Source organism: Geospiza fortis, unplaced genomic scaffold (genome assembly GCF_000277835.1).
Source record: "Geospiza fortis unplaced genomic scaffold, GeoFor_1.0 scaffold276, whole genome shotgun sequence".
NCBI lineage: Eukaryota > Metazoa > Chordata > Aves > Passeriformes > Thraupidae > Geospiza > Geospiza fortis.
In genome coordinates this window covers 436165-460100 of record NW_005054527.1, presented here as the reverse complement: position 1 = coordinate 460100, position 23936 = coordinate 436165, and the positions used below count along the sequence as shown (strand labels likewise).

The following is a 23936-nucleotide window of genomic DNA, read 5'->3' as shown; positions in this document are numbered from 1 at the left end:
CCAGGGATGCCCCTGGAGTGAGCGTGTTTGCCCGGCTCCGGATCGGCTGCCAGGGCTGGGAGCGTTCCCATTAACAATTACACGAGTGGTGGCCAGACTGAGGAGGTGGAGGAGGAGGTTGATTCAGCGGCGCGATGAGTTCTCTTTCTTTGAACCTGTTCGTGCTCGCAGCGCATCTGCCGGCCCTGGAATAGCGAGGTCTGGCGGGGAACGGGGGGGGCACCGGGCAGCGTCCGTGATGATGGGAGACGCAAGAGTAGGTGGAGATATTGCTCCTCTGTTTCTATGGGAGCCAGACTGAGGAGGTGGAGGAGGAGGTTGATTCAGCGGCGCGATGAGTTCTCTTTCTTTGAACCTGTTCGTGCTCGCAGCGCATCTGCCGGCCCTGGAATAGCGAGGTCTGGCGGGGAACGGGGGGGGCACCGGGCAGCGTCCGTGATGATGGGAGACGCAAGAGTAGGTGGAGATATTGCTCCTCTGTTTCTATGGGATACGTCTAGGATTTTTTAGAGCTCCATCTGTGCATAATTTTGAAGGAGGATTCAGGGATTCGTGTAACACTCATGAAAATCGGGGGTTGGATGGTGCTTCTGTTTTTACAAAGGGGCTCGGCGCCAACAGAGAAAGCTGTTTCTGCTGTGCGAGACTGTAGTAAGTTCAGCACGGCTGCCCCGGTCTCGGGGAAATGTAGGTTTGCTTTCTAAAAAGTTGGTTTTTAAAAGTACAAAGAAGTTGATGGCCAAAGAGCGTGCCGTCTGTTTTAATGGGAATACTCTTGAAAGTTCTTTTTGCTATTTAGAAAAATACACTTCTCATATGAAGTCTCAGGAAGTAATTATCCTTGTGCACCAGATATGCAGTGAGAACTGAAATTTTCTGGCCTTTCAAATGCAAAGTATCCCATGAAATTGTTGCCCAGCAAATCCTCAGGCAGCTGCAGTTTCCTTTTCCCTTGTGATGGAGAGCACTTCTGATTTTTAGCTCTTTTTGGAGTGTGTTCTGTGCAGGTAGGCTTACCTGCATTGAATATTTTTCACACTAATGTCTGATAACTGTACTTTCAAGATACTTGCAAAGTGATTGTGAAAGAGGTTCAAGTTAGCAATTACAGCATCTGGGGTGCACATGCACTTAAAAACAGTGCCTATCACATTTAAGTGACATTTTCATTGACCTTTCTTGTCCAAAGATGTGGTAATACAGGAGACCTTGAGGAACATTTTTTCTAGTGCTACTGTCTTAAGAGAAATCAAACAAAGGTAAATAGAAATGTAACAGGTTATTGCTGTTATGTAAGTTTCTCATAGTAGCTAAATCTTTACTTCGAGTGGGATTCGAGTGATACAGACAGATCTAATTCTTCAATCATCAGAACTTCCCTTATTGCACACAGCAGCGCAGTAAATAAACTTATTTGTATGTGGACTTATTTAAATGAACTTATTCCTGTGGAGGTGCTTTAGTTAATTACATTCTGTAATCCAGCATCACGACAACCTTGTATCATCGTGGAAGCTTTAGCACAAGCACTTTAGAAAGAAGGGGAAAAGATCCTGCCAAGAACCTGGATATTTCCTGGCTTTTGGCCCTGTATCTCTTGAAAAACTGACACTTGATTTCTCCTGACCTGGGAACTTCAGCAGGGCTGTTGAGCACATTTCCAGTGCTTCTGGCACATTCAGCTCATGGCAAATGGTCCTTTCAGGTGCTCTGCCTCACCCACTGTGGTTTTGTGGGAAAACAAGGCCATTGCTGATAGCTCATAACTTACTTCACACCAGCTGTGATTAATGTGATCACATGCTGTAATTAAGGTGATGTAATAAGGAATCTTGGAAACGACTGAATTTTTTTGAAGCCAAGGAGGGCACATTTATTTTTTTGGCATCTCTGCTTCCCAGCTGCAGGAGGGAAAAACCATCCATCCCCCTTGTGCTGGAAGTAATTGAAATAACCCATGGCAGGAGCTGTGCTGGCTCTGAGCTGCTCCTGCACGGGGTAACGTGCAGGTGGTGCTGGCTGTGAGCAGAGGCAGATTCCTGCACTGGAAAGGTGTGATGCAATGGCATTCGTTTGTAAATCATTTGCTTGCCTTGGAAATTACTCGTTTATCTGACTTCCCCTAATTATCACAAGGAGGAATTGGGGAACTGTAGAATTGTAAAAGTTGTTCGTGCAAGCTGAACTGCCTCTTTGAAAAGGGAAATGCCTCGTGTGTTTGCAGCAGTTAGATCTGGAGAAGGTTTTGGATGTCACAGAGAAGAGGTTGCTAGAAAATCCTGCCAAATTGCAGTGCCCTCAGTGATGGAGGGGAAGCAGGAAGCTGTGTGCTGGAGCGACCTTTGTGCATGCATTAAACAATTACATTTGAGCTCTGTGAAATCCGAGTTTCTCTGTTACTCCTCAATGGTCCTGGCAGAGTCGTATTTCAGGGCTGTGATGCGAAGGTGCGTTTAGTAAGTTCCAGAATAGAAAAGAACGTTTCCAAAGGCAGTGCTGAGAGGCCAGATGGTGGCTGGGCTCTGAGGCAGCCTTTGCTGATCCAGGGGCTGTTCTTGGTCGCCAGGAAGCTGCAGGGAGCTGTGGGTTAGAGCAGTGCCTGGGAGGGAGCTGTCCCCAGGTCGGTCTCTCCCTTTGTGCCCGTTCGCAGTAGGGACCTGGGAGTGCTCAGCTCTGGAAGCATTTCACAGCTCGTTCAGCTCTCTCGGTTTCTGGGGTTTGTAATGGTTGTTTTAGGGTTGTTGCTGAGGGCTCTTAGAGTGTGAATGGGGCCCCGTGAGACTCAGGGGTTGTAGAGTTGAGAGATCCTGGCTGGTAAAGTTCAGGGGTTTGAATGAGATCTCTCAGGCTTCTTAGGTTTTAACCTGTGACCCAGAAGTAACTATCAGTGCCTTTCCTTCGTGATAAGAACTGTGGAACATTTCAGCTTTCACAGAATTCCTTAAATGCCATTAAAATGGCAACAGTTGCAATTGTGTGCTGTTTCTGAGCTAATTTACAAAGAACAAAATAACCAGAATTTCGCTTCGGCTTCTGGTGCTTCGTGCAGTAATGCTATTATTTAACACATCCGTGTCCTGCTGCTTGAATTTTTGTGGGTGTTCTAAAATACCACAGAAATATTTTATGATGTTTTCTTTTAAAGCTGAATTTTTCTTTTTTTTTTTTTTTTTTTTTTGCTTAGAGCATGTATATCTTTAGGATCCAAGACCCGAGCCATCGGGAATGCAGCAAAGAGCCAGGTAAATGCATCAAAAACTTTTTTTGCACCTGTAAACAAGTTCATCTTGGAGAAGATTGACCTGTAGTTGTTTATTTTGATAGCTTTAAGTATTGTGTTCGCTGGGATTTGTTTGTTTTGGTTCTTTCTTTGGTCAGAAGGCTGTCCTGAAAATGACTAGGTTAAAACACTGATGAGAGAATGGGTGTGGGGAGGCTTTACATCCAGATGGGGTCTGAATTAGAGGAGGACTTTAAAGGAAGGGAAATGTGTTAATTTCATTTAAGGTTAATGTAGGTAATAACTTCATTAGTTCCTGCAGGCAGCCACTGCAACAATATAGGATCTTAAATATTTTATGCTGTATCAGACAGCTCCTCTAAAATAAAAAGCACAGTGCAAATTGATGGCAGCAAGTTAATGGATATTACAGAGAGAAGAAAATATGAATTTTTCTAATAGGGGCCATAGATGAAAAAGTAGGTGATTCTTTCACTCTCCTCACACTTTGCTTTTCAGTGAATGTGATACAGGTCAGTGTGTGCATTAAGCCCAACATGAAAAATTCCTTTCTGCCCAGTCTTCTGTGTCAGGATGTTATGGGTAATGAAAATATCTTTGCCACAGATCATCACCAATGTAAAAAATGCAGTCCATGGCTTCAAAAAACTGCATGGAAGAGCATTTGAAGATCCTTACATCCAAGCTGAGAGGGCCAAACTTCCCTATGAGCTTCAGAAGATGCCAAATGGCTCTGTAGGAGTCAAGGTGAGTGAGTGCTTTGGGTGCAATCTCTCTGGTGGTAGAGATGAGCACTTTGGGCCCTTGTCACTTAACTTCCTCTGTGGTCACTTGCATTTTCCTTTAGAAAATCTGAATTTTAGAAATCTGAACATTTAGAAATTTAGAAAATATGAAATTTAGAAAATTGCTGTGTCTCTGTATAAGTCTGTACTTTCTCCAAGATGTCCATTGAGGCTTCTTGTCAATCATAATAATTTTCCTTAGTCACATTAGCTTTTCACTTGGCCTTACTGGATTTATCTTCAAATCTGTGTAATTACAGTGTGAGATTATTAGTTCCCATCAGACATGCAGAGGCCAGGTGTCAGGAAAACAACATAATGCTCTGGATATGAAATTTGAACGAGTTAGCTTTAATTTGCTTCCAGAGTAAATGGCAGGAGTGCTTGGGATTGCTGGAGAGATGATAGCTGGTTAGGAATTCAGGACACTGAACCTCCCATGGAGGCTGAGGATTCAGCCACGTTTCCTGAGCAGGGCAAGACTGTTGGAATTGCCTGGTTTACACCTTCCCTGCCTCCTGTGCTTGAGTGACTGTTGCAGGAAGCAAATGTTCCTTGGGATTGCTCCAAAACTTTTATTTTTAGCCTGTGTTATAGCACAATGTGATCCTACTTATATTATGCGCTTTTTTTTTTTTAATTCAAAATACACAAGCAGCAGAAATACTGTATCATTGTGAATAGTTCCTTGAGATAATTGAGGTGTTAAGCTTCTCATTAAAAAAAAAAAACAAAAAAAACCAAAAACCCAAACTGAACTGCTGAAGATTTGTTGTAGGGAGCACAGATCAATAGAAAGGGAGTTACTTGTGTCTAGAGCCTGGTGTTCAGTGGGTCTCAATGCTCAACATTATGAATAAAAATCCATTATTATGACTTATTAATTCATAATAATTATTATGAAGTTGCATGTCTTGAGAGCAAAGATGGGATGATTGATCACAGAATCCCAATTCTCTGTTCCAGGTGAGGTACCTGGATGAAGAGAGACTGTTTGCAGTGGAACAGATCACAGGAATGCTGCTGGCCAAGCTGAAGGAGACTTCAGAAAGTGCTTTGAAGAAACCAGTGGCTGACTGTGTGATTTCAGTAAGTTGTGTATATTTATTGCAGATTTATACCAGCTAGGGCCATTTATACCATGGTAAGAGGTTCAAGTAGCAGATAGAAATCATATCCCCAAAAATGGGCCTTTGTGGCAGGTTTTCCAAATGAGAACACTTCTCGAAGCATGTGTGAGGAGATGAAAAGGTTGTTCAATCCAGAGTATATTTTCAGAAAGGACACAGTGATGCAGTCTGTCTGTCTCCAAGGGCTACAGGCAGTATTTCTGATTACTGTAGCTCTTGTTACAAGTGGGAGCTGTCCTAGGTGTAAGCATTTCCTCCTTGCTTCCAAAGAACCTTCCTAAATTCCTGTTAAGTTTCTTTCTGGTTGCATGGGTGAGCACTGTTGTAATGCAGTTGAGAGTTGCCTGAATTTAGGGCTCTGAGGGTCATGCTGATAATGTGACACACCCAAACCACACTTGGCTTTGTTTGAAAAAGTCGTTTTATTTTGTTGGATCCACAGTCCTGTGTGTGCTTTTGACATGGTGTTTGTTTACTGGCCCTGGTGGGAAGTTTGGGCCCAAAGGATTGCAGTTATCCCTCCTCTGTCAGGCAGAGCCATGGGAACTGCAAAGCTGTGTACTTGAGCTGTTCAAAACCTGCTTTGATCTTTTTCCTTGCTTCTTTAAGCTGGGAGAATACCTCCCACACACCCAGGCATCCTTGGCAATGCCCCACCAGTGGTAGCCAACAAAACACCCAACAGAATGGAGCTCTGCTCAAGAGGCTGCTGAAGAGGTGCCAGCTGATTGCAGCCAGATCCTAAATGGGCTCTGATGGTGCTGGAGCTATTTTTGGTGGCACTGAACCTTGCAGCACACTGTAAGCTGGCAGTGACAGCTGAAAAAGGGATGCAGGTTCAAGCTGGATTCCAGTGCTTCTGGCACTGACTTACTGTGGGGCTCTGTGTGAATATTTGTTGGGTTGGCTTTGTCCTGCTTCCAGAAACTGGTGATGATTTTAAGATGAAAGACTCATTCAAACAATCTGAGAAAACATTTTCAGGATTTTTTTTTTGCATGTTAAAATCTGCTTTATTTAAAACAACCCTGGATGCAACTTCATTTTTGGCATATTTTGAATTTTTAATTAAAATATGCACTAGAACAAATTAGCTAGCTGATTTATTCAGACAGCTTTAATAATTTGAGGTTAGCTTATAACAGTTTCTTGTGGTAATGACATTTATAGGATAGCTTGATGGGCAAGTCTGACTACTCTAAATTAAAAAATCCATATCCTGTAATATCCAATGTCATTATTTTTGGAAACAGGTCCCCAGTTTCTTCACTGATGCTGAAAGAAGGTCTGTAATGGCAGCTGCACAGATTGCAGGATTAAATTGTCTGAAGCTGATGAATGAAACTACAGCAGGTAAAGGGCCAGGCCTTTTTTTTGTCCTTTGAGGCTGTTGAATGCCAGGGTGATGACACCCTGCTCTTACACAATTGTGAGTTTGGGAGAGAGCTGTCCAGGCTAGTACTGCCCATTCCAGTTTGGGAACTGGAAACACAGCAGTGAGGTGGTGTGCAGCACTTGGGAGGCACCATGAGAGCTGGGGTTTGCTAACCTGAGCACAGTCACACTTGGGAATGGCTTTGGAAGCAAACCTGGCATCTGTGCCTAAAGTTGTGGCAGTCCTGTCTGCTGTAGCAATGGCACAACTGTTTCTATAAAGTAATTTACTCCCTTCTTCTGATTTTGGTGAATTCGAAGGCAGAGCATAGAAGTCCCTAACACTTCATGGGGACTAAAGTTGGAGCTGCTTAAATCTGTAATTTTTATTTTTCTTGCTTCTCTTTGCTTTTAGCAAGTCTGAAAAAGCTTTCCAAATGAGTGCTGGTTGTGGAAGTATAGATTTGTGTAAATGAATCTTCCAAAACATTTCCTTTATCTCTTGGGCATGCTTGAATTTTTCAAAGCTAAGGCATTTCAAGGGAGAGGTGTAGGCATGAGTGTTAATCTGTGCAGTTTCACAAATTGCAGTGTTAATTTGGCTACAAGCAGAATTGAAATACAGGGGGAGTCTTTACTAGTGCTAAATCTTCACATCTTTTTCTCTTGTCAGTGAAAAATGTGTTTTCAACACGATTTTGATTTTTTAATAAGATTTATGAATGTCTTTAGGAAGGGTGAACATGGGCAGTGTCTGTCTCTTGGTGGTGCTTTTAATGCATGGTCTGCAGCTGTGTGTGCCTTCCCCTTACCTTCCATGGGTTGGTGTTTTCCAGTTGCATTAGCCTATGGAATATACAAGCAAGATCTGCCAGCCTTGGAAGAGAAGCCAAGAAATGTGGTCTTTGTAGATATGGGGCATTCTGCATATCAGGTTTCCATCTGTGCTTTTAACAAGGGAAAACTGAAGGTAATCTTTTAAGTTGTACATTAAAAGCCTGAAGTATTTAAACTCAAAACACTGCTCTGTGGAAAGATTAGTTTTTTAAAAAATAAAAAGTCTATAGAAAATATTTTTTAAATGTGGAATACAGAACCTTTCTGTTGCATTTTGGCTATTTCATCAAGTCAGTTTTTGTAAAGTGCAGAAGTGTAGCATCCTGAAGTGTGTTTTGGAAAGTGCTTGATCATTAAGGACCCTGCACAGTTTCTGTGTCATATCCCTGAAATATTTGCATATTCAGGGAGCTTCTTAAGTGTTGCAGTTGTGCAGCTGACTCACTTGTGGGAGACTCTTGTACTGTCTTGAGTCACTGTGAGATGTTGGTGGGTTTTTTTGTGCCATCCATGACAGTTCAAAGTCTAAATCCAGTGGGATGTGAAGCAAAGCTGCACAGTCTTTGCTCCTGGTTTCAGACTTTTTTGTCTGTGACCTACTAAAGGCTGAGTGCTTTTGTGGGCCTGTCTCTGGTAGCCAAATGCCCTCTGAAGCTGTGTGGAAGGCAATGATGGCACTTCTTGCTGTGCTGAGTAAATGGCACAGCACAAACCTTGTCTGATAACTTCTGATCTTCTTTGACTTCTGCCAGGTCTTGGCCACTACCTTTGACCCTTTCGTAGGTGGCAGGAATTTTGATGAGGCTTTGGTAGATTACTTCTCTGAAGAATTTAGGACAAAATACAAGCTGAATGTAAAAGAGAACCCCCGAGCCCTGCTGCGATTGTATCAGGAATGTGAGAAGCTCAAGAAGCTGATGAGCGCCAACGCCTCCGACCTTCCCCTCAACATCGAGTGCTTCATGAACGACCTGGATGTCTCCAGTAAGATGAACAGGTACTGGGTGTTGTTGCCACTCTGGGCCAGGGGGTTGTGGTCTCTGAACAGCCTGGTAACACCAACACTTTCCCTGCCCTGCAGAGCTCAGTTCGAGCAGCTGTGTGCTGCCCTTCTGGCCAGAGTGGAGCCTCCTCTAAGAGCAGCCATGGATCAAGCCAGTAAGTGCAAGTTACTTGAGGTGCTGCTAGTAATCCAGTCGTTCCTGATCTCTTTAATGATTATCTTTTCAATGTATTTTTGTATTTATTAGAATTGCAAAGCTAAATACTGAAAAGTTAAATGTAAGTTCCATTCATATGCTTGCCATGAATGCATGATCCCATTCCCGCCTCATTTAGTGCACATGCTACTCTGCAACCTTGGTTATTGACCCTCATTCACCCTTGGTCATGGAAAAGGTTGGCACTCTGAATTTATTTAAAAAAACCACCAAATAACCAAACCAAAATGATGATGGTAAAAGATATTCTTTACTGCAACCTTCTGGCCAGCCTGTTCCATGTGGTACTTACATGTCCTCACTGACCTGGTCATTTGGCAGTAGATTCTTAAATTGAATTACCTAAAGCATGTGCCAATAACAAAGCAATTTTTTTTTTTTTTTGCCTAATGTAGTGTAAAGGAGAGAAGTAGACTTTAACAGGGAAGGTTTTAACCCCAATTCCAGCACCTTCAACTGAAAGGGAAGAATTCTGCTGATCTTGTGACTTGGCTCCATAGCAAATACAGGAATTAAAAACCTGAGTAACTGCTGAGCAGAGCTGTTCAGGGACTGGCAATTGTTTGAGATTACTTCATACACATATCCTGATCCAGAATCAAAAAGTTAACCTTCAAAGCACAGTGTGCTATTTTTCACATATATTGCCTTAAAAGGTTTTCTTTTCTCTTTTGGCAAGCAAAATTAAGCCAGACATAAAATGAGATCTATTTGGGTTTCATTTTGTTGGGTTTTTTTGGGAGAGGTGAGATACTGTCCAGTAGTGCAGAAGACCCAGTTTCACCTTTCTGAGTTCATGCAGAGCAGAAAGGGCATGCACATGGACAACACGCTTCAAAGAACAGCTGTTCTCATTGATGCTTGGCTTCTGCATTTCCCAGGTTTGTGCAACTAGAAAACCCTGTAGCCTACAGGAGGGACAAAGAGTTTTAAAGATCTTTTCAGCCATGAAATACATTCAGCGCTTGTCACAGTGTCTAGATAATAAGAGAATTTTTTTTTCTCTTCTTTTTTTTTGTCCTAAGATAGCTTTCTGATACCTTGATGATAACTTAAGGGCGTGCACTCTCTTTTCTAGAACTTCAGCGTGAAGATATCTACAGTATAGAAATAGTAGGTGGGGCTACTAGAATTCCAGCAGTGAAGGAACAGATCTCTAACTTTTTCTGTAAAGAGATAAGCACCACGCTAAATGCTGATGAAGCTGTTGCAAGAGGCTGTGCCTTGCAGGTATAGTTCCTGAAATAAAACTTTAATATTGCTTCTTTAACAAAATGTACTAATGAAATCGAGCTAACCACAAGCAAAAGGTACTGCAGCTGAGACAAGATGTAGAGTCTTACTTGTTCTTGCACTAATTGGAATTCTGTTGCATTCATTAATTTGCTGTGTCATGTTAGAAGGATGGGCTTGTTAAAAAGACCTGTTAAATTTCAGAACCCAAATTCTGCTGTTCCACTTCTGTGTTGTCACTTGGAACCTTCACTGAAAATCACTGAAGAAATAATACCTATTAATTTAGTTAAGTCCTTCAGTTCAATTAACTCTAGGAAGTTTCTGTTAAAAAAGTCTGTGATAAGCAGGACCTCCATATGACCTATATGATAAGTATTAATTCTTGTACTTGCTATTTATTTGACTACATGGATGTAATAAATTTTGGTCTCCTTTTTTTCCCTAGTGTGCAATTCTTTCTCCAGCTTTTAAAGTGCGTGAGTTTTCCATCACAGATGTTGTTCCTTACTCTATAACATTGAGATGGAAGTCATCTTACGAAGAAGGAACAGGGTAAGTTGTACAGTGCCAACAAAACAGTGTGTGTTTAGATATAAAGAAAAATGTTGAAATTCTAATTTTCTTTTTTAGCATTTTACCTTTTGGGTTCCAGTTACTGCTTAACAATTTGAAATACAATTAATTAAAATGTTGGGTTGAAGTTGCCTAATTTTTAATAAATGTGACATAAAATGCAGAGTCCAGCTTTGAGACCTAGAGGCCTTCAACCTCCAACTCTTGTTAAAAACTGACTTAAACCAAATTACTCAGTTGCTTGGTCAGCAGGACTGCTGATTGTTAACATACCTTGACTTTGATTATCCATGAAGTTATGCTTATAGGTTTAATGGTATCTAATGTTTTTTGCTGTAGGGAGTGTGAAGTCTTCAGTAAGAACCATGCTGCTCCATTCTCAAAAGTAATTACCTTCCACAAGAAAGAGCCTTTTGACTTGGAAGCTTATTATACCCATCCACATGAAGTGCCTTATCCTGATTCCAGAATAGGTAAGGACATGGGAATAAAACCCCCATCCCTAGCTCCTATTGATACTGGAAAAAGTGGTTCTCCTCTCTTGTGAGATATGTTACTTCCACATTTTCTAGCTTACAGAAAATCTTATGTTCTTTAGAAAGACTCAGCACAGGCTTCTTGATTTAAGTGCAGTGAGCAAACCATATTGACATCTCTGTTTGACATGCCTAAAAAAAATTCTGCATTCATCCTTCTGTCTATCTTTACAGTTACTGAATGCTTCAAAAGAAGTAGGCACAAAGAGTTTAGTGCTCTATTGTCTGGTTCTTTTAGTCTCTATAAAATTGATTAGGATCTTATGTGCCTGCCAGCCTGTATTTTTCAAAGAAATTGGATCAAAGGAGCTGTTGCCTGTCTGGACAGATAACTTGTTTCATGCTATCTGTCATGTCTCTTTCTGTTAATCTGAGAATATAAAATATAGGTATTTCCTCAGTTTAAGCATCTGTAGTAAAGTCAAAGAACCAGATGGCATAAATAAGTTAGCTAATGCTACTTTTTTTGCAGTTATTAGTACACTTCTTTAATTCATTGTTTTATTCACTGATTCATGAATCAGGTACAAATTTGCTGCTATCTGTTTGGCTGTCTATGCAAGAAGTCTGTGGTCCTGAGGAAGAAACATTCTCCTTTACATGTGCACATCATCTACACTTAAATTTTCTTCAAGTTGCAACATAAAGCATCAACCCCACTGCTTTCAGAAACCTTGCTAAGCACTATTCATTTTTCAAAAAGTGTAGTGCAGCCGTGTAATGAAATTTAAGCAGAATATTTTATCTCTGTTAACGTTTTATTTTTCAGTGTGAAGTTTGAGTTACGTGGACAAAAGAAACCATTTGAGATGAAATCAGAGTAGTTTCTCTAGTGTGGTGGTTACAGAAGGCAACAGAGAAGTAGAACACCTAGTAAAGTACTGTCTTTTTTTAATGAATACAGATAAAGCAAATTTATCAGTGAACTGATAATAATTGGGGAACCAGCTTTTAGTTGATCTACCTGCAGCTTACATTGTAGGATTGTCAGCTAAGTAGAAAGTTTCCAAACAGTGAACTTGCTGTTTAAATTAACACCCTTAAAGGAATGTGTTTGGGGTTTTTTTCCCCCTCTTCCTCTGCACTTTGGGACAACACAATTAAAGCCATTCCTGTCGTTCCCAAGGGCGTTTCACTATTCAGAACGTGGGTCCCCAGCACGACGGTGACAACTCCAAGGTGAAGGTGAAAGTGCGAGTCAACATCCACGGGCTGTTCAGCGTGGCCAGCGCGTCCGTCATCGAGAAGCTGAGCGTGGAGGGCGAGCACAACGACACCCCCATGGACACCGAGTCAGCAAGTAAGAGCCAAGGCAGAGATGAGGAGCTGGTATGTAAAGCTTGTAAACGTCTTCACTGTCATTGTGGCAACAATGAGAGCCGATAATTGCAGGGTAAATGGCCCTGCTTGGCTTCTGGTGGTTACTGCTTCTCCACCCTTAAATTACTTCTTTGGTTATGTAACATGTTTCTTTGTGTTTATTGCTTGAGTGTGGCAATAAGAACAAAGAATGGAAAACGGATTCTAAAAAAGTCATAAAGTAGTTTTCTCATTGTCCTTTATCATCTCTCTACTAGTCTTAGCGTTATCTAGTGTTGCTAGCAAAAGGCAGAGTATTCAATAAGATCTGTTGACAAATTAATTCCAAAGGTTTTTCCTCACAAAGTATATTTTCAATGAGTAAAAAATATATGGTATTTCTCTATACTACATGGAAAACTGCACTGCCTCCTGGAAGCAGCTGCCAGTGAGGTGCCCCTTTGCAGTGCAGAGCTGAGGACTGGGTGCCAGGGAACACTTTGGAGCTGGAAACAGCAACACCAACGCTGCCCCTGACAGCCTTTCTCCTAGGATTTGGCCTTAGCTTCTCCCACCTTAGCTGGATATTCTACAGGAATCAGAGCAAATGGTTACACAACTAGCATTACATAATTGGTATAAGCAACTTCTTAAACACTACACTGCTTTCCAGGAATGTGGGCATATTTGAAATGCTGAGCATGGTGCAGCTCCATACATGATGTTGGTGATCAAGTGAGCAAAGGTTGGAAGTGCTGGAGTGGCATTTAGTGTAAGAGGCACGTGGAGCTTACTGGGAGTGTGCTGAATTCAGTGTGAGAGTAGCTGCTTCCGTGCTCAGGCTTTCCATTTGTAGCACTTCATTCATCTAACACATCTTCTGTTTCACGATGGTGCTTGTCAGCAATTACCTTTCAGTATTGAGGATCATCCCCTCGACTCTGAGGAGGAGGTTTGTCTTGTCTGTGTGTCCTGTTGTCCCCTCTCTAGCTGTTTCCTGTAGGCAAAGCAGTTCCTTTCAGTTGTTGGCTTTTCTGTGTGAACAGTAAGAACAGCAAATTAAGATTTAGATATTACTCTTTTCCTACTCTCAGGTGACAAAACTTTAAATTTGGTAGTAGTCTTTTTGTTCTCCACTTTGAAGTGCAACATAGGCACCTGTGCTAGAGTTTGAAATCCTTAAACAATTGTTCTTATTATTTTGCAGAACTAGTAGTAAATTATTCTGCATTCATGTGTAGTTTGTGAATCCAGAAATATTAATTCCTTGTAATGGAGGCAATCTTGGACCTTTCAGACCTTAGCTACAGCTTGTTGGTTATTAATGCTATGGATCTCTGAGCATTAGAATCATCCTGAAAACACCAGGCTTACTCATTACTGTGTCATTAAAAGTGGTTTTGAGTGATGACATGGAGCTGTATTGCTTAAACCAAGTGATCTGCACTGGTAGTTTACCAATCAGATTGTTAAAATTAGAATAAGGCATAAGTGATAAACTTACTGAAAAATTTAAGTGAGGCTCTCTTTATTTTAGGTGGCAAGGAGGGACAATAGTTGCTCATATACTCCCAAGAGGCTACTTTGGGATTAAAAAAATTAGCTATGGAAAAATTACTTTAAAAAATTAGCTACAGAAGCTAATTTTTATTGATTTCACAGTCTTGTGAGACAGATGCAGGTAATAATTGCAGTGATTAAATTACTTCTGGTTTGGGTTGCAAGTTTAAAGTTTAAGGCAAAAATGACAGGAGGTGAAAGTTCTGGCTGTTCCATAGAGAATCCATTGTTGTTTCCTGTGTTGGTGGTGTGTTGCTACAATGTTCTTTGATTTCATTTTATATGTATTTGTTTCTAATTTCAAGTGAGTATTCACAAGGCTTAGTGTAATTATGTAATGGGGACAGACAGCAACATCAAGCAGCAGAGTAGAATTTTCATTTGATTTGAAAGTTTATTTATAAATACAAATACTACATCAAAATGCCTGTTTAAACATGGTGAACCATACATTTTAAAGATTGATTGTGAAGTTCATATGTTGTCTGGGATTTACTGCAGTTGATATCAGTCCTCAATCTTACAGCAAACCTTTGCATTCAGTTATGTAACTCTCTGCAGGATAAAATGCAGGTTGATCAAGAAGAAGGTGTGCAGAAAAGTCAAGCTGAACAACAGAACCAGGCAGATGAGGAAACTGAAAATGCTGGAAATGAAACAAAGGTTTGTATTCCGTATTGATAGGACATTTTTAGCCCAGTATTCTCACACTTAACTGATTTTGCTAGTTGGAAAACATGGGACTATGTTTAGAGGACAGCTGTATTAAAATGGATAAGTAAGGAATCCTACCATAGCACTTTAATTTTCAACATAGCATGATTAAGACTTTGAATGCTGTTTAACCTGGTTTTATAATGAAGATGGAATTTAGGGAGATTAGGAAACATTGTGAAGAATAATATGCAGTGCTTTAAGCTTTTGAACAAGTTTACTTAACAGTTCTTTAAAGAAATTAATTTCACCTGTTTGGATCCAAACTAAGGTAATGGTGATTTTGAATACAGAGGAATAATTAGGTGCTTAATTTACAGAATATTAATTTGTAGCTGTCTTAACAAATATCATTTGTCTTTCTTTCTTGATCATAAATGTAGTAATACTTAAGATTCCTGGAAGTTCCTTAGTAGTGTCACTCTTTTCATAGGCTCCTTCTGGAGAAAAGCAAGATCATCCCTCCCAGCCAAAGACTAAAACAAAAGTTAAGAGTATTGACCTCCCTATACAGGCAAGCCTCTGTAGGCAGCTGGGACAAGATCTGATCAACTCCTATATAGAAAATGAGGTAAGCAGCATAAAGAGGTGACTGCTCAAACTAATGTCACTGTAAATAAGTATCTAAAAAATATTTGCAATCATTGACTTACCTAATTTAGAATTCTTTAGAAAGTTGCCCATAATTGTAACAGGTTTTGGTTGTGGTTTGGGTTTTTGGTGAAATGACTCAATTTCTCTGGATTTAGCCCATTCTGGTGGTGCTTGTAGTGATGACTTATATAGAGGTAAACATTTTTATCAGTAATTGTGAATTATCAGGCCTTTGCCAGCTTCTCTGGTACAGTTTGAAGAGCAGCCACTAAGCTTAACACTTAAAAATGCTTTCAGTTTTCAGTGTGCCTTTCTCCACCCTAGGGGAAGATGATGATGCAAGACAAGCTGGAGAAGGAACGAAACGATGCTAAGAATGCTGTTGAAGAATATGTGTATGAATTCAGAGACAAGCTGTGTGGAGCCTTTGAGAAATTCATCACTGAAGAAGTAAGACCTGTTTATACATTTCAGCTCTTGGGAAAAGTTCCTTTGTGTTGATAAATTTGGAGTGTGTGTTCTGTGGAGGCTGCAGGGGTCTCTTGGACTAGTTTTGGAATAGGAGATGGCTTCAGTGAAGTTCAGGTTAATGTTTACACCTGACATTTGACTTGCAGAGTTCTTTACTGCCTGAGAAGCTCTTCAGTGGCAAGGAAGGATCAGGGATGCAGGCAGAAAGTGAAAACCCTATGGTCAGCACAGGAAAGTAGGACAGATCACCACGAGGCTCTGAATGGCATGAGTGGGTAGGAGTAAAAAGGAAATGAACAGATAATATGGAACACTCTGCAGAGGTGCATGGACTGCCTTAAATAGCCTCAGGACTGATTTTGGAACTCTGGTAAACTTCACCTGCAAATCACATGAGTAGGGTTGTCCTGCCTCTCTCATCACTGTAACATCTTGGCTTTGAAGTCTGTTAATTACTGTTTTCCTTCACTCTCACTTGGAATATTTTAAGGTGATGAAGCAGTCCTTTTTTGAGTAGGATGGGTTTGTGCCAGGGAGAGAAGTCTCATTTGATGTGTTCCTTTCTGACTTGGAGTGTCCATAATTTGCTCTGTAGGACTCAAACAAGCTGACCTTGATGTTGGAGGACACAGAAAACTGGCTTTATGAAGATGGAGAGGACCAGCCAAAACAAGTATACATGGATAAGCTTCAGGAATTAAAAGTAAGGTTTTTATTTGTTTTCTAGAAAACTCATATGTAGAACTAGAAATACAGTTTAATGTGAGTTGTGTTCCTAATTTGAAGATGGTTGAAATGAAGCAGACTGTCACTACTGGTAATAGATTTAATTGCTCTGGGAATTTTCTGTCAGACTTCTTACAGTCTGAAAGAGGCCTCTGAGTAGTTTGACTGCACTCCTGGGTAATGAGAATTATGTTCCAGAATTATTCTGTTTTCCCTGTTCTCAGTGATCTTCTTTAGATGTATAGTAAGACCAACTTTTGGGTCTGATATCCAACAATAAAGGCTCTGGGGTGCTTTAACAGTAGCTTCCATTGTATCATTTGTTTATTGATGACAAATGCTTCAGATTTTAAGGATCTGATGGGGAAAATATGAGTTCTGATGAATAACTGCTTACTTTATTGGAAGTTGAAGTATGTGTCTAGCTGTTTACTCTCCAGTCACATTTCCTCAGGGGGAGGAATAATTGATGGAAACAGTAGAGTAGATCCAGGCAACTGCTTGGATTCAAGAGAAGGAAAAAGCAAATGGTGGATAAAGTTAGATGTTTTCAGATTAACTACTTAAAAATTAAAGCATCCCTTAAAGCCTAACTGGTTTCTATTCCAAATGCTCTTTTTGCAAAAAACCAGCAAAATACCAACCCTAGAAAGAACAGTTACTATTCCTGTGTTTAACCTTCTGCTCTTTTTTTTTTTTGTTTTTGTTGTTGGACTAAAGCAATATGCAAAGACTTGGCTCTTTGAAGGGATGAGAAAAGGAGTTTAAGGCAGCCTTCCTTCCCATGCTGCATTGTATTCTTAGAGCAGACTAAAGGAAATATGTGTTTTGTAAAGATCTTTGTGCTTATTATTCCAGAAATTTGGACAGCCTATCCAGGAAAGATGTATGGAACATGAAGAGAGACCAAAAGTTCTAAATGAACTGGGGAAGAAGATTCAGCTCCTTATGAAAGCAGTAGAAGCATACAAAAATAAGGTAAAGCCAGATGCTTTAGCTACACAATGATTGTAGGTGTTTTGAGTTTGGCTGTAGAGTCTTTAATTTTTAAAGAAATCCTGTAACGTTACCTCTTGCACTGCTTTAGAAGGGCTGTTGTGCTTCTGCTCCTGAGAGCTTTAAACTTGTTCAGCATTGCTAGCAGAAAGAGCTGCTTCTTGAGAACATAAATCAGAAATTTTTGTGTTTTTGTGGTGGCTGGTACCACCTGAAATGGATCTCTGAACTTACAGCTGTTACCAGTGTTTCTGGAACTTCAAAAATTAACTTAATTGGGTGAGCAGCATATTTCAATTGGTGATAAAAATACCTCTCTCTCCCCTTAGGATGAAAAATACGACCACCTAGATCCTGCTGAGATGGAGAAAGTTGAAAAATACATTAATGAGGCTATGAATTGGTTGAACAGCAAAATGAATGCCCAGAACAAACTCAGTCTAACTCAGGATCCAGTTGTCAAAGTGGCAGAAATACTAGCAAAATCGAAGGTAAAAAATAAAATTGTACTTGTTGCATTCTAATCAGTTTTTCCTGAACCAGATTTTAGCCTAGATCTGAGCTAGAATTATACATCTGCTGAGATTTTGAAGCTATTAAAAGATCTATACAGAGAGGGCAGCAGTTAGAGCACTCTTCAGTGCTGGCTCTTGATTTACAGTAGTACCTCTGCACAAGCCTTTTTAAAATACCCTGGATTACAGCACCAGGTTTCTACAGAATGGGTTGTCACATACAGGTTTGTAGCAAATCAGAAGCTCCTCAAGTAGTGAAAGGTTTTTTTTGAAGTTTCTAGACTTTGCAGAAAGAGAAGTCTGGTCCTTGACAATGACATTCCAGGCCATTAGGTGTTGCAGTGTTGTAAGGATCCCCAGGATGAGGTGAGAGCTGAGAATTGACTCCAAGTTCTCAGAAGGCTGATTTATTATATTATGACATTATATTATATTAAAAGAAAATTATATATAAAACTATGCTAAAGAAAGAGAAAGGAGACATCAGAAGGCTTGACAAGAATGATAATAAAAACCTGTGACCGACTCAGAGTCCGACACAGCTGGCTGTGATTGGCCATTAATTAAAAAACAATTCACATGCTGGGTAAGCAATTCTCCAAGTCACATTCCAGAGGAGCAAAACATGAAGCTGAAGCTTCCCAGGAGAAGAAATGCTGGCGAAGGGATTTTTCATAAAACATCATGGTGACAGTTAGGGACAGTACAAATCAGAGGCAGTGTAGTTGGGTGCAGTTGCTGTGCCACCAAATGACCTTGCTGTCTCACTTGTGTCACAACCAGGAATTGGATAGCTTCTGTAACCCCATTCTGTCCAAGCCCAAGCCGAAGATAGAAGCTCCCAGTGAGGGGCAGGCCAAAGCTAACGGGGAGCACAACGGGCCCGTGAACGGACAGAGCGCTGCCGAAACAAAGCCCGAACCAGCCAAGGACAACCCCCAGCAGACCAAACCCCCCGGAGAAATGGAAGTGGACTAAACCTTGCATTTCTTTTACTTCATTAAAATAGTGCAAGTAACCACAGGGTCCATTCTTTTTGTCTGGTACACACCTCAGATGTTCAGTTATTCTTAGCCAAACTTCTGTCATTTGTTGCTGAGTAGTTTTGAAAGTGTTTTATATTAAGTACACCTCTGATGTTCATTTCCACTGATGCTGCTTATGTGGAGCTTTAGCCAAATGTAGATTGTATAAGTCAGTTGAAGCTTTCCCAATATATTTTATATCAAACATACAGAATTGATATATAAATGGCAACAATCTACCTTATTTAAAGCTTTTATTGTGGATAAACCTCAGCTCCTTTATTCAGGAAAGGATACTGTATTGCACTACTGATGCTCAAGTGTAGATCTAATCGCATCTTTATTTTGGAAAAATATTGGAATCGAAGTGGCAAAACCTGTCACTTGAAGCACTGACCTTTTCTAGTTATTGTATTGTTATAATTTAAATATTAAAATAGAGGTTAGTTGGCATACCAGTCCATCTTGTTGATGTACCATGAGAATTGTACGTTCTTTTTCATAGGAAATAATTGGAGCTTAAGCGTTTTTTGGGTTCCCATCCCATTACCAGTCTTCACTGCAGACTGCTCCAGCACCGTGGCTCTGCTGGGTGCTGGAATCCCTGGGCTCTGCACATTGCTGTACATACCCTGCTGAGCTTAGGGGACAGGGTGATGCTGGTGAGAACAGCATGAGAGGGGAGAACATTCAAGGCCTGCTGCATAGCTTTCCCTTGAAAATGTCTTATTTGCACATGGAACTATTAACACTTCTTTTGTTTTGAATTCAATTTCCATCTGATTGTATCTCATCCTGGGGAGGAGAAACAACAGGAACAGTGCTGTGCAAACTGGGTATCAGCACCCTGATTTTGAGGTGGCTTGCTCTTTGGTGCAAACTTGAAAGAAATGCTGAGAGCTTCTTTAAGCCTTGATGCTCAGCACATAAATTTTTTGGTCAAGGACCAAAACAAAAGAGCTTAAAAACTGGATATTATTACCCCAAAGGTGGAATCTACCTGATGAACTTGCATAGCTTACTACTTAGCTTTGGTCATTTAGCTCTCTAATGAAAGTGTCTACAATGTATTACACAGTAGAATCACTGTTTTCTTTGATGTCTTAAATGTTGTCAAGGTCCAGTCTATGTCCCAAATATATTCCAAATGCTTCTGTCAGTCACTGAGGTGCTGCAGCACTTGCTAAAGCCAGTCACTATTGACTTCAAAACTCTTCTGTTACCAGAATGGTAGTGGGCTAGTCTAAGTATGAAAAGTGGTTTCTTTACCTAGCATAAGAAACTAAAATAAGTTGTAGTGTAATGCTTTCAGTCCCAGAAACAAATTCAGATGTTAAGCAGGCACTCCTGCAGCAGTTCTCCCATAGGAGGTGTTGCTGTTGTAAACAAGTGAAGAACCACAATCTGGTTTCTGGCTTTGACAGCCATTTTATCTTCAGCCATGCCCTTCATCTTCTACCACTGTTCATACCAAAAGTAACTTATGACCCCTGGGAGAGGTGGATTCACCTCTCCCATATACCTTCACAGAAAGAGGAAGCATCCATTCATCATTGTACATGATCTATCTGCCAGACTAGTTCAAGTGCTGGAATTGTATCTTCGTGACTGACATCAAGTGACTGAGATGCATCTACTTTGCTCTCTTCCATGCAATCAGTGTGGATGGTCTGACACTGTAAGTTTACATGTTTCATGTCCTTGAACAAAAACTGAGTGACTTTGAGGAGAGCTGTTCTGCAGCTCCTCTGTGACCTCAGTCTCGAGTTCTGCCACGGTAGTCACACCTCTGGTGCTGAGGGGTGACAGTACTGCAGCATCAGCTGTCCTTTCAGTCAGCCTGGACTGGCTTGGGTCTTGTAGGCTTTAACACCATTTATATCCTAATGGCTTTTACCACAGCAGTGTAATGAGCAGCATTCTCAAGTACTGGCTTTCTAAAATCCAGCTACACGATAATTTGTCTAGGTAGACTTCTTGGTATCTGTGGTAGAAGAGCACAAAACTGCAGAAATCTCCAGTGTCAGCTCTCCAGTAGCTAAAGGCTCATGTGCAAGAACTGAGTGTCCTCTGCTCATGGCCATCAGATGCTTAATACCACATCACAGATGTTTGAGGCAGTGCTTAGGATAAAGGCTAGAATAATTCAGAATTCTGCACACTTAAAAGCAGACATGGTTCAGACAAACAGTTGTAGTTAGGTTTTCTTACTAGAATAGGAAGTTTTTTGCTGTGCATCAGGTCTGTTTCTAGATCCCTGCTGAAGAGGAATGCAGCCCACAGAAGCTGGCTCTGAGGTCCATGTTAGGAATCCCATTTGGGATGGCAGAGTTGATCTTTCCACAGCGAGGTTCACATTAATGTATGACTTGCTCATATGTAATTTGGTTCCTGTTACAAAGAGGAGATTTTACCAGGACAGATTTAAGTACTTAGACACTAGGCACAGCTTGTGGTTTTGTGTGTCAGACTCAATGAGCAACGTCCCTCTGCCTCCCCTGACAGCCCCAGAGTGAGTGTCTTGGGAACACAAAGTTTTGGTAGAGAACCAGCAGCAGTCTGCTGCTCTGCAGCTTGTATATTGTAACAGCAGGTATTTGTTGATAACGTCTTACTTGAAACTTTCTGCTAAGGGCAAGATACATTTCTAATATTTGAAAATATTTGAAAATATCCCTCAATGTCCCACAAAAAGAAAAAAAGGAAGCAACACTATCTTTGTAAAGGCAGTAGAGTTTGTTTAAAAAAGAAAAGTTTTGTAAATCAGGTTCTGAAGTGTCATGTAAAGATCTAGTTAGAGACCAGCATAAATACATTGGTTCATTTTACCAGTAAGAGCTTCCTTCTTTCCTTTAAAGAGGACTCATTCTCTCCTGTGTGGAGCATTAATGGACTTGCTCAAGAAAGGACTTCAAAATTTATTTGTTTTAATTTTCTTTACTAAACTAAGCTTAGTCTAGAACTGATTAATGAGTTCCTTTCCACTTTTGTTATTACGGTACTTTAGACTCCAAGGAGTTTCTTCGAACTTCAGATGTAACATAAACACTCAAGTTAGGGTTTTATGCTCTTTCTTGAAGCTGCTGCTTCATGACAAAATACCCCTTGATTGTGAATGAAGGATTTGATTTTGTAGGTGTGAATTTGAACTAAGACTCCTCTCCCTTGCTGGCTTCTGGCAGTGTCCTTGCACTGCTTAAACACAGCCTTTGGGGCATGCTTGCAGAGCAGTGAGCAGCTGGTGCTGACTGCTCAGGGGCAGCTGGGAAACACCCAGCCTGTATTCCACAAGCTGTATTCCCTGCCAAGGCCCCGGGGCACAGCAAGGGGGAAGCAGTGTGCAGTGTCTGCAGTGCAACTCCAGCGTTCTGGACACCTTGGGGTCTGAGGGATGGAGATTTTGCTTCTTCCACCTACAAGTGGAAGCTGTTAAGGTAAAGCATCCAATCTGTGTGTTGATGAGATTTCTTTGTATCTTCAACATTTGAAATTCCTTAATGTTTTGCAACATCTCTGTGTGCTGAGCTCCAGTCTCTCCTACAGATGGCTAATAACAGTTCTCAAATACTCCATATTTAAGTGGGGGTTTTCATGTAAGGATCATGTAAATGTAATTTCAGGAAACAAGCAAGGAGCTGGCAGAAGGGTTTTCTTCCCAATTATCTTTTGACACTGGTGTGCAAAATGAACAGCCTTAACAAAAATTGGAATCTACACTTTTCAGAGCTCTGGTTTTCCATGCCTGTCAGTTAACCAATGCTAGCATCCAAAACACAAAGCCATGTTGCAAACACCCTGCTGGTTTTGCTGGTTCAAAGCACCTGCCCAGCTGCTGTAGGAAAAGAAGGTAAATTCAATTCCCGTAGATTCAGACATCATGAAGCTCATTCCTCAAAACAGGACTTCTCATTGCTGTGTAATCACACTGTAATACTTCCACACTTCTGGGAGCCCTTCTCAAGTGAAGCTCAGATGCCCAAACTTGAGTTGTGGGCTGGTATAAATACGATCTGCCTGCTCTAAGGATGCTTATATGAATTGCTACTAGCTGTGAGGTTATTAACTGGATGGAGGAATATTTTGTTGCCTCTTACACTTTTGCTACTCTTAGGTTTTCTCATCTTCCAGGCACCAGGAGACAGAAACTCTCAAAAGAGGTGGTAAAAAACACGTGGCTTAACAAAAGGTGTTAATGCCTCATAAATGATAATTTCAGCTCCCAATATGGCAGTTGGAGTATAAACACAAGCTCTTAAAAGTGGGTGGTGGCTGACTCCTAGCTGAATTCTTCATTTTCTGCACTTCAAATTTGAACACTTCAACCACTCACTACACTTGTAAGTGACAGTGAAAACAACTAAATGTGACTGTTGGCACTGCAGAATACTAAACCAGGAATGTGCTTGATGTGACTGACTTGATACAGCTGCTAAACTTTGGTTTCCTTCTTTCCTGGTCAGAAGGAAGCGTGTCAAGCAATGAAAGTTGGGAATCATTGCAATGAAATTCATCAAGAATAATTTTTAACAAAAATGCAATCAAGAGCTATACCCACCAGCCACCTCTACCAAGTGTTGAAATAGTTTAATTCAATTGATCAAAAAAGGTGGTAGTCCCTGAATATTGCAGTGCTTGGAAAAGTTTCTTTCCATAGTCGATAACCATAACTCCAGGGGATGAGGGGGGAGGAGCTGGGAGCATCAGAATTTCAAGCAGTGTTTAAGTATGGAAAATGTTTACCATGTATGTAAATGGGATCCTTAGTAGTGACAGATCATGTGCAAATTGACAAGACTTGGATTTATTTTTGAATGGCAATACAGATTGTCAAGGTTGTGTATAATTATAATAAATATATAAACAGCTACTTGAACCAGAAATGACCACCCAAGACCTCATTTTTGCATCAGTGTTTTTAAAAGCAGCTTTGTCTGATGTCATGGGATGATACAATTGGAGTTTGTCCAGAAGGCCACAGGTAAGATAAAGGCATTTTTGGTGCCTCACCTGTCCTGGTGGTGTTTCTCTCAGCTTTTTTGGCCCAGGCTGCTGCAGCAGCTCAAACACAGCACTGCTTTGCCTCTGGGGAACTGCAGTTATTTTC

The 23936-nt window shown here is 40.8% G+C and overlaps 1 protein-coding gene across 1 annotated transcript in view; it reads left to right on the top strand.

The window, feature by feature from the left end:
- The window catches only part of HSPA4L (heat shock protein family A (Hsp70) member 4 like), a 24695-nt gene extending 983 nt beyond the window's left edge, over nt 1-23712 (top strand). Inside the window, exons 2-21 of the mRNA XM_031063751.1 lie at nt 5-105; nt 306-398; nt 3185-3242; nt 3848-3988; nt 4993-5115; nt 6410-6509; nt 7367-7500; nt 8120-8364; nt 8449-8525; nt 9666-9817; nt 10269-10375; nt 10736-10869; nt 12059-12261; nt 14353-14454; nt 14939-15076; nt 15424-15549; nt 16166-16273; nt 17155-17274; nt 17622-17783; nt 18591-23712. Coding sequence (XP_030919611.1) covers nt 5-105; nt 306-398; nt 3185-3242; nt 3848-3988; nt 4993-5115; nt 6410-6509; nt 7367-7500; nt 8120-8364; nt 8449-8525; nt 9666-9817; nt 10269-10375; nt 10736-10869; nt 12059-12261; nt 14353-14454; nt 14939-15076; nt 15424-15549; nt 16166-16273; nt 17155-17274; nt 17622-17783; nt 18591-18785 — 2619 coding nt within the window. The 3' untranslated portion in view covers nt 18786-23712. The remainder of the gene's footprint in view (nt 1-4; nt 106-305; nt 399-3184; nt 3243-3847; nt 3989-4992; nt 5116-6409; nt 6510-7366; nt 7501-8119; nt 8365-8448; nt 8526-9665; nt 9818-10268; nt 10376-10735; nt 10870-12058; nt 12262-14352; nt 14455-14938; nt 15077-15423; nt 15550-16165; nt 16274-17154; nt 17275-17621; nt 17784-18590) is intronic.
- Nucleotides 23713-23936: the final 224 nt, after the last annotated feature.